The following is a 16,831-nucleotide window of genomic DNA, read 5'->3' on the forward strand; positions in this document are numbered from 1 at the left end:
GTCTATATAGTCTATATGAGCTGAAATTCAAGAACTTAAAACATGATAATTTAGGTGCCATTTTGATGGTTGAGAAATTGAAATTGCCAAAATTGCATGGGATCAAAATTTTCTATCGCGAAGTCAATTTGCTTCTAAAAATAATGATTTTATCCAATTTTTATTTCAAAACAAAAAATTGTGACAATCAACTAAAACAAAATACATGATTCTAATTGGTGTCTATCAATCAAATTGACAATGAATCCATAACAAACAAGAGCCATAAAGTCAGTAAAAAAAACAGAATTAGTTACATTATCGTTTTTTTTTTGAAAAAAATATATAGAATTTAGAAAATAATTTTAGATCAAATCTTAAAAAAAAATTGACACAATTTGAATCCTTAATTTTAGGAAGAAAAAATAGATATTTAATTTAATATTATATTTGAAACAAACTCAAACGTAAAGGTATGTTTCAAATCAATTATAATATATATATATATATATATATATATATATATATATATATATATATATATATATATATATAACTTAGATCCAAATAAAAACTAGTTGGTTTATTTTAAACCCAACAAAACTAGTTTCAGCAAAAAATTTGGAAATAATCCACAATTAAAGGAAACAATCTCAATTTTTAAAATTAAACCAAAAAGATAAAATAATAATTAAATCAAGGGATAATTTCAACTAAATCTTAAATCAATAAAACATGGAAATTTGGTGAAAAAAAAAATACACACCAATTCACAAAAGAAAAATGAGTTTTTTCAAGAACTTTTTCACGAACTACTCACAATCAAATCAATTATTTGTGCAATCCATGCATTATTGAATTCTTCAGGAATTCATGGAGAATAAAATTGGTTGATTTTTAAGTTTTTATAAGCTTTTCAAGAACAATATAACAGATCTAATCTGTTATTTGTACGATCCTTCATGGATGTATCACTGCTGAATTCTTCAGGAATTCGTGGAGGATAAAGATTGATTTTTAGGTTCTTCAAGAACTATGCAATAAATTTAAACCATAAAATAATTCTTCAAGCAATCATTCCTTCATAGATTAACGCTTTTGAATTCTTTAGGAATTCAAAGAGAAAAATATTAAGTTCTTCAGGAACTACGTTGTTGAATTCTTTAGAAATTCACATAGAATAATATATTCACAAAGAATAATAGTGAGTCCTTCAGGAACCACACCTTTGAATTCTTCCAAAATTCACATAGAGTAATATTGAGTTTTTCAGGAACCATATAATAGATCTCTTTGATTTTATAATATGAGATTAATTCTTATGCAATACTTCATGATTACATATGGAATAAATAAACACAATAATATATTACAATTCACATAACAATGATTTAATGTATCTATAAGGCACTGATTTCAATTGATGGAATTGTAACAGTATAGCCTATAATCATTGATACAAAATTAAAACTTATTTACATAAAAAATAGATTAAGAAGAATTGCATACCTCAGTTGGTAAGCTTGTGCTGATAACGTGTTATGAAACTATTAGAATAAGAACAAGAATAAAGAGAAGCAGAGAGAATAGAGATAGAAGAAAGAGGATTATGTTATTTTCTTGTGATGTATAATTAGGTTACATATGAGCTCTATTTATAGAGAAATACAATGACTTGGGGAGCAAGCACAATAAGGCCCAATAAACTAACAGTATGATCAAATAACTCAATTGCTATATGGACATCCACTGGTAATATTCATAACACATTCACTATTAATAATATTATTATTATAATAAAAATTATTGTTAAGTTAATATTAATTAATTTTCTTACGTAAATCACCACTTTCAGTAACTAATTCAATCATTCATGTGTTGTTAGTATTGTCCCTCTTCTTATTCTTGATGATGTTGTAATTGTTGCGAGAAGCAACATAATGCAATGTCTCCTTTGGTGGTTATATCCAACAATTAGTTGGATTGGATTCTTTTGATACCCAGTTTATAGAAAATTACAGAACCGCGTTCAAAAATTATTGAATTATTCATGGATATTTCATATCTCTTATGGTTACTTTCATTTAGAGCATTCAATGATGGATGTACAAGGAAGTCATTGTGCATGAGAATGTGTTTTTTTTTTTTTAATAGCAAATCTTGACTATTGATCAAATATGACGTTGCATCTTTTTCGGTCTACGGGCAAGGGATTTAGTTGAACCCTCATCCTATGTTATTTTCATGAATCAATTTTTCATCAAAAGTATTGCTTATATTAAGCAGGAACCTTTGTTTCATGAAAGAAAAATGGTAATAGTCATATTTGTCCTGAAAATTTATCGAAATTCTAAAATAGTTTATGATTGTGCACTCTATTAATCAAAATAATCTTCTGCGTTAAAATGATTTGTTAATAACATCGTATTAGTCTTTCAATATACTTGTTGTCATTTCAATCTCTATAGAGAATTGAGAATTCTAACTTGTTTCAATCCTAGGAATAGAAATATTGTGCATAGAAAAACAATAAATGACAATGAGAATCAAATAAAAAATGTTTCTCAAGTTTTGGCTAAAAATAAAGATCTTGATAGCGAAACAAAAAAACTAATGAATTTTAAATTATTTCTTTGGCCAAATTATCGATTAGAAGATTTAGCTTGTATAAACCGCTATTACTTACTATTTGATTTTAGTATGAAAAGAGTTATTGTCAATATTGATGGTCATGCTAACGACTTATTTATTTTGGTCATGCTAACAAAAAGGTACTAGTTAAAAAAACATAGATTCTCAAGGATTCTCTTTAGCATTTTTCCTTGTTTTATAATTAGTAAGAGCCTAAGGAACACCATTGAAAAAATAAATTCCTACAAAGTCACAACAAAGAAATGAGATACAATCCTTAAGAGGGGAATAAAATAAGTGAAGGCCGCAAATTCATATGTGAATTCTTGGAATTTTTGTGAAGAAAATGTGGACCTTTAATATGTAGAATTATCGTTGAGATACTTAGTCTCTCTTTGGTAAAAATCGCAGATAATTTATAGCGGTTGAACTTTATATATAACGGATAAACTAGATAGATTTTGTACCTTATAAGTACAGTATCATAACAGCACTGTTGGTGATTCCTCGCGAGGCATGCAACTACATCTTCATCTATTTATTTATCTACTCAACTCCTATAGGTTGAATTCACTCAAAATGCAGAATTCATAAACAAATAAAAAAAATTATACATGTAGTAATTTTTAAGCTGATATACATGATTTGGCTCATGTATATACTATCTTTTTTGGAAGTTGAGGAATTTGATGCTAAAGGCAAACACAAATGCAAAGAGGAGAACCCAGCCTAAATGAGCAACAGCAACTTGAGGAAGAAAATTATGATTATAACCCAAATTTTGTTTCAAGAATTCCTTTAGTTCCATGCTTCCAGCTCCTGGTATCACTATTTCTGTATTTTTGTCACCTAGCTGTGAAGTTATAATGCCATATAGTGTCCATGCAATTGGAGAAGCCCAATAGTACCATCTCCACCATATAGGTATTTGCTGTATCATATATTCATATAGTTAGATATTAAATATATCTAAGTTTCTATATTAAAAAAACTTGAATGCACTTTTAGTCTTTCAATTTTCATTGATTCATGCATGATTTTAGTTCCTCTATTTTAAATTAAGAAAATATAGGCATCCAATTTTTAAAAAAGAAAGAGTATCATTTCCATAATGAAAAAAATATAATTAAATATCAAAAGGGTAGATCACATACCGTCTTAGGAATGAGAAAGCCAGAGAACAAGTTCCAAAGAGTCATAAAGAAGGTCGTAGAAATGGCGGCAACTTCGAGGCTTGGTGTTAGTGCAGCAAACATCATTCCAAACAATTTGAAGTACATAAAACTCATAAATATGTAGTAATAAAACCATAAGAAGTTCGCCGCCTTCCATTCAAACCCAATCATGGAGTAAAGGATTAGTGTGTAAATGGTTGTTTGAACTGCATTATAAATTGTCTCAACTGCCATCTGCATTATCAATAAATTGCTTTTAGTTTAGCTTCAATAAATAATAAAACAAAATGAAATTTGTTAGGACATGTTACGTTTGAGAAAATGAATTTTGTTTTCATTTCTTGTTGTTAAGGATTCATGCAGAAACTTACCTGCGCAAATCTTTAAAAACATGAAGCCGAGTGAAAACCAGGTTTTACAATCATGAGTGAGAAACGGAAAATAAAAATAGAAAATACTTTCTAAAATCATATAGATGTATTTGTTTGATACATAAAAAAAAAAAATCTATGGATCACTCTTCAGTTTCATTTATACCTGACCAAATGCATAGGATAATGCAGAATACATCCCTGCTGCTCTTTCCCGATAGAAAACCGTTCTTGCAATAGAAACAACTGGTTGCACGGTTGAAGAATTCATAAAGCCAAGATAAAGCACAGCACAGTACATGGCTCCCAAAAGATTTAGTAGATCTTGTTGTTTTTTGCTGCCAAAAATTTGTTAAGCAAAAATTAAAAGTGAATATTAATGAAGTTCAATATGATTGGTTAGAATATCAAACACCATTGATAAGGAAAAATTGAACGAATATACATTTTGATGACTTACGTGTTTTTGCCTTGCTGCCAAAATATTAGACCAAATGATACTCCAATGACTAAGGTCATGAGAAATCGGACGGCATTGTATTGAGAATGTCTCCAATAGGACAGATTTTGTTTCCAGAAGTTAGCTTTGTATTGAACAAAAAATGATTGAGAATATTTGGTTGGGAAATACAACTCCTTCGAATTTGGTGCTGGAGTACTCAGCTCCTTAATAAGTTCTTGATTCCTCCTAAAGAAAGTGCAGACAAAACAAGATTTATTTTAAAGATAGAGTTCTGGTTGATTTTTTTTTTTTATGAACAGAGTTGTTGTCACAGGAAAAGCTTACTGGTAAAGGTTGGAGTTGGCATAAATTTCTGCAAAATCTATATCTAATTGAGCCTCAACTGAAGCAGAACTGACTTCAAGCATCCATGTGGCCGGATTATAACCATCCTTGATTTTTTGAACACCTGCGATAGCCTGAAGTTTGTGTACGTTAAATGAAGTTATTCACATCTATAATAAAAACTTCAAAGATTGTAGACATGTAAAAACTTCATATTTTTCAACGCTCACTTCAAAATATTCTACAAGCTTGTGTGAGTGGCGATCAAGAGGTCCGGCATAGATAACTTGTCCTCCTCTTTTCATCAGCAATAGCTAAAGTAACAAATAAATAAAAGTTGAAGATATGAAATAATCAACTAAGGAAATAAATAATACACAAACTCGAAAATCTAGAAAGTCTATACTTGCCTCATCAAAAGCTTCAAAAATATCCGTGCTTGGTTGATGAATTGTGCAAACAACAGTTCTCCCTGTATCTACTGTATTTCTCACGGTCCGCATAACAATAGCAGCGGCTCTAGCATCAAGGCCTGATGTTGGTTCATCCATGAAGATGATTGAAGGGTTAGCAACCAATTCCACAGCAATACTAAGTCTCTTCCTTTGTTCTGTTGATAGACCATCCACACCAGGATGTCCCACAAGAGCATCTCTAAGTGCTTTAAGTTCTACCAATTCCATAACTTCTTCAACAAACATCTACATCAACAATAGAAATAGAAATAGAAATAAATAAAACTTGTTATTGTAAATGAATTTCATCAAATATTTAAGATGAAAAATCTTGTATCATCACACCTTTCGAGTTTGTTTCTTTACATCTGAAGGAAGACGAAGCCACACCGAAAATAATAGTGATTCATAGACAGTAACATGAGGAGAATGAATATCATTCTGTTCGCAGTAACCACTAATTCGGGCGAATGTTTCTTGGTTCTTTTGGTAACCTGATATGCTAATATTTCCTTCAATGTATCCACCAGTTTTTCTTCCAGCTAATACATCCATGAGTGTTGTCTTCCCAGCACCACTAACACCTACAAGTGCTGTTAATATTCCTGGTCTAAAAGCACCACTAACATCTTGTAGTAGTTGAAGTTTTTCCTTGTTCATTCCATGACTCTTCATTTCCTGATATGATAAAAGTCATAACAATAGGTCATATATTCAGTGAAATCTGAAAACTCCAATAGTTTTGATAAACATATAATATAAGAACATATTTACATGATCTAATTGAAAAACAAGAAAATTCATATTTATCACACCCACAAATGCTAAGCTTCCAATGAGTTCAATGGTAGGTGTCCATAGTCGGTGAAGTTACATACTACAGGCCGTTCTAAGGTGCATAATTGAACCAAGTCTTGCATCATGCACAAATTAGTTTTTTCCCATTAGATTGATAAATCTCATCGTTAAATCAAATAAGATATGATGTGATTTATTAATCTAATGGTAAAAAACACACTTGTGCATGGCGCAAAATTATTTTACTTGTGCATATTAGACAAAGCCACATAGTACAATAACAGAATAATTATCTGCTTAAAGTTGAGTGACTTACTGCTGGCATGTCTATGTAGTAGCTAATATGATTGAATGCTATTGAAAGCGGTTGAAACGGTAGAACCATTCCTCTTCTCAATTCATGGTTAGATGAACTGGTAATTTCTGATGAATTTCTCACTGCTAAGTCCATACCTGTTCTTAATCATAAATAATTAGTGGTGCTAATTGAAGTATATTGTCATTAAATACATGAGAACTATGTGCGACTAATTTTTTTTTTAAAATATTGCCGCAAAATGAAGAAAAGTGACTTGTCTTGAAATTTTTGGAACACTTAAATTTATCTGGAATTATTGCAACTAAAGTACTAAGACATATTTATGAATCAAAATTAATGCTGCTGATTACTTATAACACACATTTCTTTAAGTAACAATGAGATACATTTAGAATCACCAATAAATAAGGGGGAAATATAGTACAATAGATACAAACCTTCAAGGGGGTGGTGTCTAGAGGATGGATTTCCATTGTTCTTGTCATCTTCATCTGCAGTGACTGCTTTCGAATAACCTAACGCTGAAATTTTGGTTTAATATTTAAGTGTTTAGCAAAAGTGAAAAGCTATTTAATGTAAATAGATATTTGTAATAATTTATATTAGTAGTATTCAGCCTATTAATCAAGCCCATTAGGTTTAGTATTGTCTATTTAAACAAATTGGTGGTTGTCCTATTTTCATATTTTTTGAAATATATCATATATTATTTTCTACATGGTATCACAAGCTCCTTTTTTTGGGGACCTTGCTTCCGCAGCCTAGCTGCCATCGCTGTGGGTTCTTTTTCCTTTGTCTTCATCGCGGATTTTTGCTCCTTTACTACAGCCTTTGCAGTTCTCTTTTGTTGTTTGGATCATCATTGTTCATTGTCGTCTGTTTGTTACCAGTTACAATTACCGCTCGCACACGTTTGTAAGCCTTCCACTGCAGTTTTTTCTTTGGTAATCATACCATTAGAATTGTCGCCTCAAGACCGGCTAGAACCTCGCCGCCATTCACCTGTGTACACGTTCTCACACGCCACCAGCCTCTACGCCCCTCATCGGTGCATGTAAGCCACACGTCACCTTCCAATGGTTTTTTGTCTTCACACACTAAGATCAGAGCCTTCTGAGTCTGTTTTGGTGGTTAAAATTCATGTCAGAGATGTTTTGTTTCACTAGAACTTTTGGAAGTCGGACGATCTGGTTAACAACAGTTTTCCCGTTGTTGCTGATTTTTTTTTCTTTCTCTGGTGCTCTATTCTTGTTTAGATGGCAGAAATTGGTGACACTAATTCTAGCGTGAAAGGGTCTTAATTAGTTAAAATGATTTAGAAAAACAAAATCAAAAAAATGAAATGGTAACAAACCCTTAAATCACATTGAGATAGACCAACATTATGGATGAAACTTGTACTAGAAGATTTGGAGATACAATATGAAGGCCCTATTAAGTTGTTTTAACAATATCAGTATTGCTCATAATCATGTTCATCGTGACATGACAAACACGTTGAGATAGACCAACATTTCGTTAAAGAGAAACTAGATAGTATATTGGTAACTTCAACCTACATTCCTTATGTGAATCCGCTGATAAATGTGTTAACAAATGGTTTACAAAATGAATGATTCAACCACCTTACGAGCAATCCTAGAATGATAGATATCCATTCACCATCTTGAGGGGGGGAGTGTTGTAAATAAGAATATTTTAAATTATCTGTATTAGTAGTATTCAGCCCATTAAGTTTAGAATAGTCTCATTAAATAAATTAGTGCTTGTATTACAGATATATCCGATATTAGTTTCTGCATTATTCAGTTACAGACAGGAATATGAAATCAGAAAATAGGTATGACTTACGATTCAAATAAGTCAATGAGAGGATGAAGAGAAGGTTGAAGAGAAGAGAAAACCCAATCAAGGCTCCAATGCAGATCCAATACCAATAATCTTCTGTAAACAAGCCTCTGGCTTTGAGAAGTACTTTTCCAACTGTCGGTGCATCAATTCTTGTGTCTGTATTTGGCTGCAAAATATTAAAAAATAATAATAATAATAACAATGTTTGTTAAAGTACATTAAGGCAGTGACAAACAAGAATAGGAAAACGAAATTCTTACTTTACTCCATCTTTTGTCTAAGAATTCATTAATTGCTATGGCATTTTGGCCATACATTATAGGAGATATATAGTAGCCCCATATCATCCATGGCTTAATGTCATCTACAAGCACAAAATATAATATGTTGCAATAAGTATTTGTTCAAACTATAGAACACACCACCAAGGTCTGGCGCAAGTGGTTGGTTTGCCGTGTAAATGAGTGTTGTAAAAGAAATGATCAATTAGGGTTCAGTTACAACATACCTTTGGCAATAATGAAACCTCCTAGCACAAATACCACTACAAAGATCAACATAGACAATGAATTTGAAACCACTGGTGTTCTACCAACTGCGGCGACGAACCGAAATAAAGAAAGAGCCATCTGATGAATGCCAAATAATGCCAAGAATTGTCGAAAAAATCTGATCATATAGACAAGAAATAATTATAATTCTATTTTCTCTATATAAAGAAACTTATTGCCTCTATATATATATATATATATAGTTCGAAAAAAGTACACTCATATTACCTGCTAGCAGAAGGAGCGAACCCAATTGTAAAATATGTAAGAACAATCCATATCGCTGATTCCATAAAGGAAAGAGGGATCCTAAGAATCCATATGGGTAATGCAAATGCCCATGCAGGGTAAAACATGATATCCCTTTGTTTGTAGAACACAGGTAGCCTATAAACTGTCATGGATAGTTCTGCCATCCCATTGAACATCACATTTATCATTGTAAAGAATAATGCACCATGGAATTTTTGTCCATCTTGAACAGTACCAACCGGCATTTTTGTTCTAAAGAACACAGTAAAAGTAATAATAGACATGATTGCTATCTGTGTTGTTTTGAACACATAAACAAAAGCATTCCTTTTCATAAGAAGCCATTCCTTTGAAAAGCATGCCTTAAATACTTTCCAACTTGAAATACCATATTTTTCTTTCACTAATGCAGCTGGGTGGGTTTGACTCTTATTATAAGGAACCTTAATCTCTGCCGCAATTTCCTCTCCAATATGAAATGAATGAAAGAACTCAAAAAATTCAGGAACTGAAACATATCTATAAGGTTCATCTCTTCTAAACCAGTATTGTTGTTGGTCTTTCTTGGATGTTACTTCTTGTAAGAAATCAGCAACACATTTTCTCTCTGGGCACCTAAAGCCCGTGTATTCGAAGAACTCTAGCACATTTTCACGCGGACCTTGATATACAATTTGACCTTCTGAAAGTAGAATAATGTCGTCAAAAAGTTCAAATGTCTCTGGTGCTGGCTGTAAAAGGGAAATGACTACGGTTACATCCATTATGTGAACCATTTGTCTCATGAACTTGCATATTTCAAAAGTGGTTGAGCTATCCAATCCTGTTGATATTTCATCCATGAAGAGTACTTTTGCTGGTCCTACCAGCATCTCCCCTACATCAAGTTACAATTGAAGCAATCAATAAAACTTAATAAATGACTAAAAGTTCTGAAACTGCGAGATTAAATGTTTAATATGTTAAATTGTTGGTTAAGAATGTAGTAGAAAAGTATATAACCTGTTGTTAATCGCTTCTTTTGTCCTCCAGAGATGCCCCTTTTCATTTCACCACCTACCATAATGTCAGCACAAATATCCAATCCAAGCATCTGTTAACAATATAAAATCCAGGTTTTACAAATGTGGTTATGTTTGTATAAACAACTTATTTAAGCGCTTAAAACATAAGTTCTTATCCTTTAAGTGCTTATATATAAACTATTTCGTACAAGTTATAAATTGTTTTCATAAGTTGTCTTAGAGAGTATCAAAATAAGAAGAAAACAACTTAACGAAATATCACAAGTTGTTATCATAAGCTCTCCGAAACAGTCTTGCAAGTTCTTATGCCAAGAGATAAGGTCAATTAAGTCAATACAAACAACCCTAAAGTAGAAGCATATAGGTAATACTAATATAGTAATAGGAAATCTGAAATTATAAACAACATATAGACATAAACCTTGAGAACATAATCAGTTACAAAACTGGTTTTTTGGCCTGATAATGCAATGGCCTTCATGAAAGCATCAATCTCAGGGTCTGGTTTAATTCCTGCATCTTTCTCCCTTCTTGAGAGTTCCATCAATAATTCATACCTTGTGCCAACACCTAGACAACATGATGAAAAATCCAATGTCTCTCTCACCGTATTTTCTCTGTAGTGAATGTCATGCTGACTAATATATGCACACGTTTTTGTAGCAACGAATTCATTTAACTCATGACCACAGTAAGTTATTTTCCCAGAAGCCTATTCACATCCAAAAACAAACATCATTTGTCACAAAATTTACAGTTTAAAATAAAATAAAACTAAAGTGATTTAAAACAACAACAATCAAACTATATCCCACTAAGTGGGTCGATTACATAGATCAAACGACGTCATAATGTTCAATCATATACCATATTTTTATGAAACTCATTTATCTCTAGATCTTTCTTAATAGATTCTCTTATAGGTTTTCTACGTCTTCCTCCACCTCTAATGATTTGACTACCCTTCATCTTATCTAGTCGCCATGCTACAGAATGCACAAGTTTTCTCTCCACGTGCTCAAACATAAGCCTAGTTTTCACCATCTTTTCTACTATAGGTGATACCTCAACTCTCTCTCTAATATTGTCATTTCTAATCAAATCCAGTATAGTCTTACCACATATCCAACAAAACATCTTTATCACTGTTATGCTTAATTTATTTTCGTGTTGGTCCTTTACAGTCCAACACTTTGTCCCATACAACATTTCTTTTCATTTTCGTGTCGGTCTTATAGTTGTATAAAATTTCCCTTCATCTTGAAGGATACTTTCGTATCACATAAAGCAGTTAAAACCCTCCTCCAATTCAAGTACTCAACTTGAATTTGATGGTTGACATCTTCTATTATTTTCTGTCGTTTTTCACTGTGGACCCAAGATATAAAAGTGGTTTAAAAAATATATATAAGTGAAAATGGGAACAAACCCTTAAATCACGATCAAGTTTTCCTGCAAGTGCTAAAAGCAATGTTGTTTTTCCAGAACCTGGAGGACCTAGAAGGAGTGTCATCCTGAAATCACCACACCAAATAAAACAAATATAATTTTGAGTGTCATGAATTAAATTATATAAGAATGCATCAATTTATCAATGTAATTTAATTTTATCTCAAGCTACCTTGATGGTTTAACAATTCCACTAACATGTTTGAGAATTTGAATCTCTCTTTTCTTGGATGGTGCAAGACGAAACAATCCAAGAACACTCTACAATGCAAACAAAGCATTAGTATCATCAAACTAATAATACTCTCAAAGGTGAAAAAATAAGTAGTACCTCCAAAGTGTTGATGGTAACATTAAGCAAAGTAGGAAGAGCTCTGCTACCAACATACACATCTCCTTCCACAGATAAATTCTCATAACGAACTTCAATTTTTGGAATTTCAATCCCCACCCTATATTGTATTGCATTGCAGTCACAAATGTAAACACAATCAAATTTAAAAATATCATAATCTCATGACCTTGATATTTATTTATGATAATAATAGAGAACATTGATTCTTAAGTTGCAATATATATGTTGCTATTGTTACAAAGGATCCAACTACCAGTGGTGAGAATATGATAGGTCGAGTTAATGTTAGACTTTGCCAGACTTAAGTCTAGTCTAAAGAATAATTGATAACTACCCCCTCAAATTACTCCACCCCTGATAATAAGCCGATCGGGGTTTATAACCAGATAAAAAACATATCGAGCCGTAACTCCCGATAGATTTATGTTATATGTCTTGAACTGGATGGATTGTGTTGTGGTACACTATTTGCAAAATGAGTAGACACGTTGTTGCGCAGTTCACACAAGTCTTTTTTTTTTTTTGGTGAATCACGCATGTTTTTCCTATTATTATTCCTTAGGATTGTTTTTGGTTTTATTTTTATTTGAATTAATGTAGGCTCCGAATAAATGAATACAATTCACTAGTTTTTGATGGAATAGAATTCAGTATTTCAAAAAAGAGGAATATGTAGACAGCTGATTTTTAAGTTGATATTAGCGAAAGACTTTTTTCATAATAAATAGCATTTCTCTTTAAATAAACGGAAATGCTAACTTGTGCCATTTAGCATGATCCTTAAATAAATAATTTGACATATGTTTAAAAAGACGAACAATATTATATATAATGTAGGCTCAAGCCCCCATAAGAAAACAATTTTTTTTCTATAATAAATGTAATAATAAATTTTTTATTGTAAGCAAAATAAACAAACTAGACATACTAACTTATACATATACACTCATCACAAGTTTAAATCTCATGGTTTTCGGTTTTGATTTTAACTATTGGCGTTTGAATATTTTGTTATGTGTTCATTTTCTTGAGCATGTTCTTTTGGTTTTCCTTCCTAATGTAGGTTCACCCACCCTTCAATCATATTTTTATGTATGTAGACTTGAACATGAGGGCAGACCATTAGCTGATTGTTGGATAATAGTCAACAGCCAACAAAGTGGTTTAACAAGTTGTTGGATGCAAATAATCAAACTATGTATGTGGGTTGACATATCAAAAAGATCCAAAAATATGATACTAGATTACAATGATAAATATGTATTCGGATCCCAAAGAGCTGCTGCACCATAAAAAAGTTATAGATAGGGGTGTTCGCGGTTTGGTTTGGATCGGTTTTGAGGCAAAAACTCAACTAATCCAAAAATAGAATTATATGCGGTTGGGTTCGATTTTGGATAATTAATTTTAAAAAACCAATCCAATCCGATCTAATTTAATGTGGTTTTATTTGGATCGGTTTTTGAATATTTAAATTATAAACTGTAACTTTTTTTATTAATAATAATCTTATGATAGAGTAATAAGTTTGATACAAAATATAACATAGAATTTATAAAAAAAAAAATACGGAATAATAATGATTGATTATCTTTGAAAGATATGAAATAGTATAATATATTATAAATATAAAAATAGCAATATGTATTAAAATATATGTATGCTGTTTGGTTCGATTTTGAAAAATCAATTCAAAATCCGATCCAATTCGGACGGTTTTCACAAAATGTCATTTAAAAACATTCAATAATATTCGGTTTTGTGCAGTTTTCAATTTTTTTAATTTGAATCGGTTTGGATTTGAACAACTTAGTTATAGATAATCAAAGTTTGATAAAACAAACCAAACCTGTCTTGTCTGTCTCTAAGTTTTCTTAGAAACTTCTCATTGTCTTCTTCAACAATCTTAAGGATGCTATCCAACAAGAGTTTTTTGTCATGTAAACCAAGTTTCGCAACATCAACTTCATCATGCCCAACTTTTCCATTTTCATCAACGTGTTTCATTACACCTTTTCTCATTCTCTCTAAAGTAGGCAACCGCTCAATGGCTGCCCAGGTGAGGTGATACTCGTCATCCTCCTGTGTGTGTCGATCACTCCGCTCGAACACGTCGGGAACTGCCCCTGCTGTTGCTGTCCATATGTCCTGGAAACTCATCGACTTCCAACTCCGACTACTACTTGTTGATATTGTCACCTCATCCCCTGCCAATACGGATGCCATTTTACTAACTAGTTTCTCAAACAGAAATATGTATATCTCATTGTGTATAGTATTGTATATTATATATTTTATGAAATGATTTGTAAAGTGCTTCAAGCGAGATTAAAGTTTCTATAAGAAGGAGGAGGAGAATGTGTCATATTGTTAGAGAGGAAATACATTGTGTGTACATATATATTGGTGAGAAGTGAAAAATTTGAAGCTAGTTCCCTGGGTTTGTCTAATTTCATTGAACGGGTTGCTATGTAACTTTGACTGGTTGGGTAAATTTTGGTGGATACCCCATTTATAAAATTTAGATTAAAATTATTTTGATTTTAATTAAAAGTATAAGTATAAATATCTTCCACTTTCATATCATAACAAATCATATTTATCGAACTCGTGCGGTACACCTATGACTACTCGAGTGGGAAGATCCAACTTCAAGAAATTTATTTTAAAAACAATAAAGATACGTGAACATACTAATTTCTCAAGACCCAATCAAACATATTATTTTCTCTTAAACTCTTTTCATCGCATCTACAACATGCCATATTTATTACATCACACTCTTTCTATTGTTTTCTCTTTTAAAGTGTCATTGAATTTTGGATGTCTATCAAACATTTTCATTTTAGAAATTCACTTAAGAATTTGAAGTGAACAGTGTCTTAATGATATTTTATGTCCGGAGTGGGACTGTCTTGTTCTTATAAGTCTTTTTCATCTGTTTATTTCTCTATATGTAAAAACAATCTATGTATTTTTCAACTATTTTAATTTTTGCTTAATTTCTATGTTTTAGTTACAATGCACTTAGTAAACTAAATAAATATTTAGTGTTCTTTTAGTATGCCCTTAGTTTTTCTTCAATTTTTAAAATATAATTTTTTTTTTGTTGTTTTACAAACAAAAAAGAGAGTAATGAACCGTCCCTTGTGCTTTTGACTAAACTATAGAAATTTCTCTTTTTTTTTTTTTAGAGATATAGAAATTTCTCTTCTTCTTTTTTTTTTTTTTTTTTTTGTAACAATAGAGATCATCTTTTATGTATACATTAGTAAATTATGAATGTTGAAATATTGTTTTTGACTTTTTCACATTATTAAGCATTTATCTCTAGAGTGCCATTTCAATAAGGGAGTTCATTTAAGTGTGATTTTTCAAGTACAAGTAGGCGAGTTAACGAAATTTTTTTTTTTTAAGTAATTTAGTGGCTAGAATAGTAGAATTCATCTTTTTTAAGGTCAATAAGTGGGGTGTTTGGGGTTTGAACTTCGGCCCCTGCATATAACAATGCATGTCCTTGTCAACTGAACTATATTTACAGAGACCAAAAAGTATGTTTCTATGATCACAAAATTTGAACACAGGTTGTGTTGAATTCTTTTTATTTCAACTATACCCTTAAATAAATTTTTCTATATTAATGTTATATATTTTTAATAAATGTTATATTGTTAGTGTTATTAATAAATATAAAAATTTATATTATATTTGTTAAATTATTGTTTTCATCGTAAAAGATAAATATGGTTTGTTACAATTTAAAAATCACAAATATTTGTAGTTATCATTTTAAATAAAATAAAAATTTTATATAAAATATGGTTCATAATTTACACATGTCAGCGCGATAAAAAAGCAAAAAAAAAGAGCATATATGAGTGTCTGTTTCTGCTAGTGATAATAATAACAATCTTTTGACTATGCTTTCTTAAACTATTCAATTCTCTCAAATGTAGGTTCGTACTATTATTTAGGGTGGGTATGGTGATGACTGCTAAGGGACCATTGAAAAAACTGGCAGTTTAATCAGCACGACATGATATTGAGACATGTTAATGTAAGCAACGGGATATGTATATAACATATGATAGACATTTACTTATTTTTTTTTGTCAAGTAGTCTAGTGACTAGAGCTCATACAATTAAATTGTGGAGGAGTGGAGTGTCCGGAGTTCGAACCCCGACCCCTGCATATAATATGCAATACCCCTACCAACTGAGTTAAGCTCACGGATATAACTTTATTATGTGGTTAAAGGACTTTTTGTTTTTTTTGGTACATGTATTTAAAGGATTTTTTTTTTATGTATTTGGTTAAAAAAAAAAAAGTGTTAACACTCTAATTCTTAGGGGAAATAGGGACTGATAATTTGAAGTTCAGCTGAGAGGAAAGTAATATTTGATCAAAATTGGTTCATCAAGGAATCGAACTAAGTTCTCGTGAACAATTCATCATTGATGGAGTTTATTAACCGTATGAGCCCAATTAATGACATAATAAGGTATATATTATATTCAAATTATAAAATTAACCTTTACATGTATTTTTTTAAAACTAATTTTAATGTTTAAAATATTTTTATATTTAATACACTAACAAAAAATTACTAAAACATTTGAAAATGTAACTAAATAATTTTATATTAGAAAAATTTTATATATAAAAAAATCATGAGTAAATAAGTAATTATATTATATCCTTCAAAAAAAAGTAATTATATTATATATTCTTTGAAGCAATTATATATGTTGGATATTTCTATGTCTGTGTGTGTTTGTATTATGTAAATGACAACTACCATTGCAAGAAAATTATGTATAATTTTAAAAAA

General features: G+C 31.0%; 1 protein-coding gene across 1 annotated transcript in view; it reads right to left on the reverse strand.

Annotated features, from left to right (window-relative positions):
- LOC11442008 (ABC transporter G family member 39) overlaps nucleotides 1-14,462 on the reverse strand; it is a 29,115-nt gene extending 14,653 nt beyond the window's left edge. Inside the window, exons 1-20 of the mRNA XM_003625729.4 lie at nucleotides 13,848-14,462; nucleotides 11,975-12,095; nucleotides 11,816-11,904; nucleotides 11,624-11,708; nucleotides 10,616-10,906; nucleotides 10,172-10,262; nucleotides 9,146-10,046; nucleotides 8,875-9,035; nucleotides 8,627-8,730; nucleotides 8,367-8,532; nucleotides 6,953-7,036; nucleotides 6,513-6,649; nucleotides 5,744-6,076; nucleotides 5,354-5,644; nucleotides 5,174-5,257; nucleotides 4,944-5,077; nucleotides 4,617-4,844; nucleotides 4,323-4,494; nucleotides 3,765-4,019; nucleotides 3,111-3,541 (exon numbers count right to left, since the gene is read on the reverse strand). Of these exons, the coding sequence (XP_003625777.2) occupies nucleotides 3,272-3,541; nucleotides 3,765-4,019; nucleotides 4,323-4,494; nucleotides 4,617-4,844; nucleotides 4,944-5,077; nucleotides 5,174-5,257; nucleotides 5,354-5,644; nucleotides 5,744-6,076; nucleotides 6,513-6,649; nucleotides 6,953-7,036; nucleotides 8,367-8,532; nucleotides 8,627-8,730; nucleotides 8,875-9,035; nucleotides 9,146-10,046; nucleotides 10,172-10,262; nucleotides 10,616-10,906; nucleotides 11,624-11,708; nucleotides 11,816-11,904; nucleotides 11,975-12,095; nucleotides 13,848-14,224 (4,374 nt within the window). The 5' untranslated portion in view covers nucleotides 14,225-14,462 and the 3' untranslated portion in view covers nucleotides 3,111-3,271. Of the gene's footprint in view, nucleotides 3,542-3,764; nucleotides 4,020-4,322; nucleotides 4,495-4,616; nucleotides 4,845-4,943; nucleotides 5,078-5,173; nucleotides 5,258-5,353; nucleotides 5,645-5,743; nucleotides 6,077-6,512; nucleotides 6,650-6,952; nucleotides 7,037-8,366; nucleotides 8,533-8,626; nucleotides 8,731-8,874; nucleotides 9,036-9,145; nucleotides 10,047-10,171; nucleotides 10,263-10,615; nucleotides 10,907-11,623; nucleotides 11,709-11,815; nucleotides 11,905-11,974; nucleotides 12,096-13,847 lie in introns of the transcript that reaches the window.
- Between the last annotated feature and the right edge of the window lie 2,369 nt (nucleotides 14,463-16,831).

The sequence above is a fragment of the Medicago truncatula genome, chromosome 7 (genome assembly GCF_003473485.1).
Source record: "Medicago truncatula cultivar Jemalong A17 chromosome 7, MtrunA17r5.0-ANR, whole genome shotgun sequence".
Lineage (NCBI taxonomy): Eukaryota > Viridiplantae > Streptophyta > Magnoliopsida > Fabales > Fabaceae > Medicago > Medicago truncatula.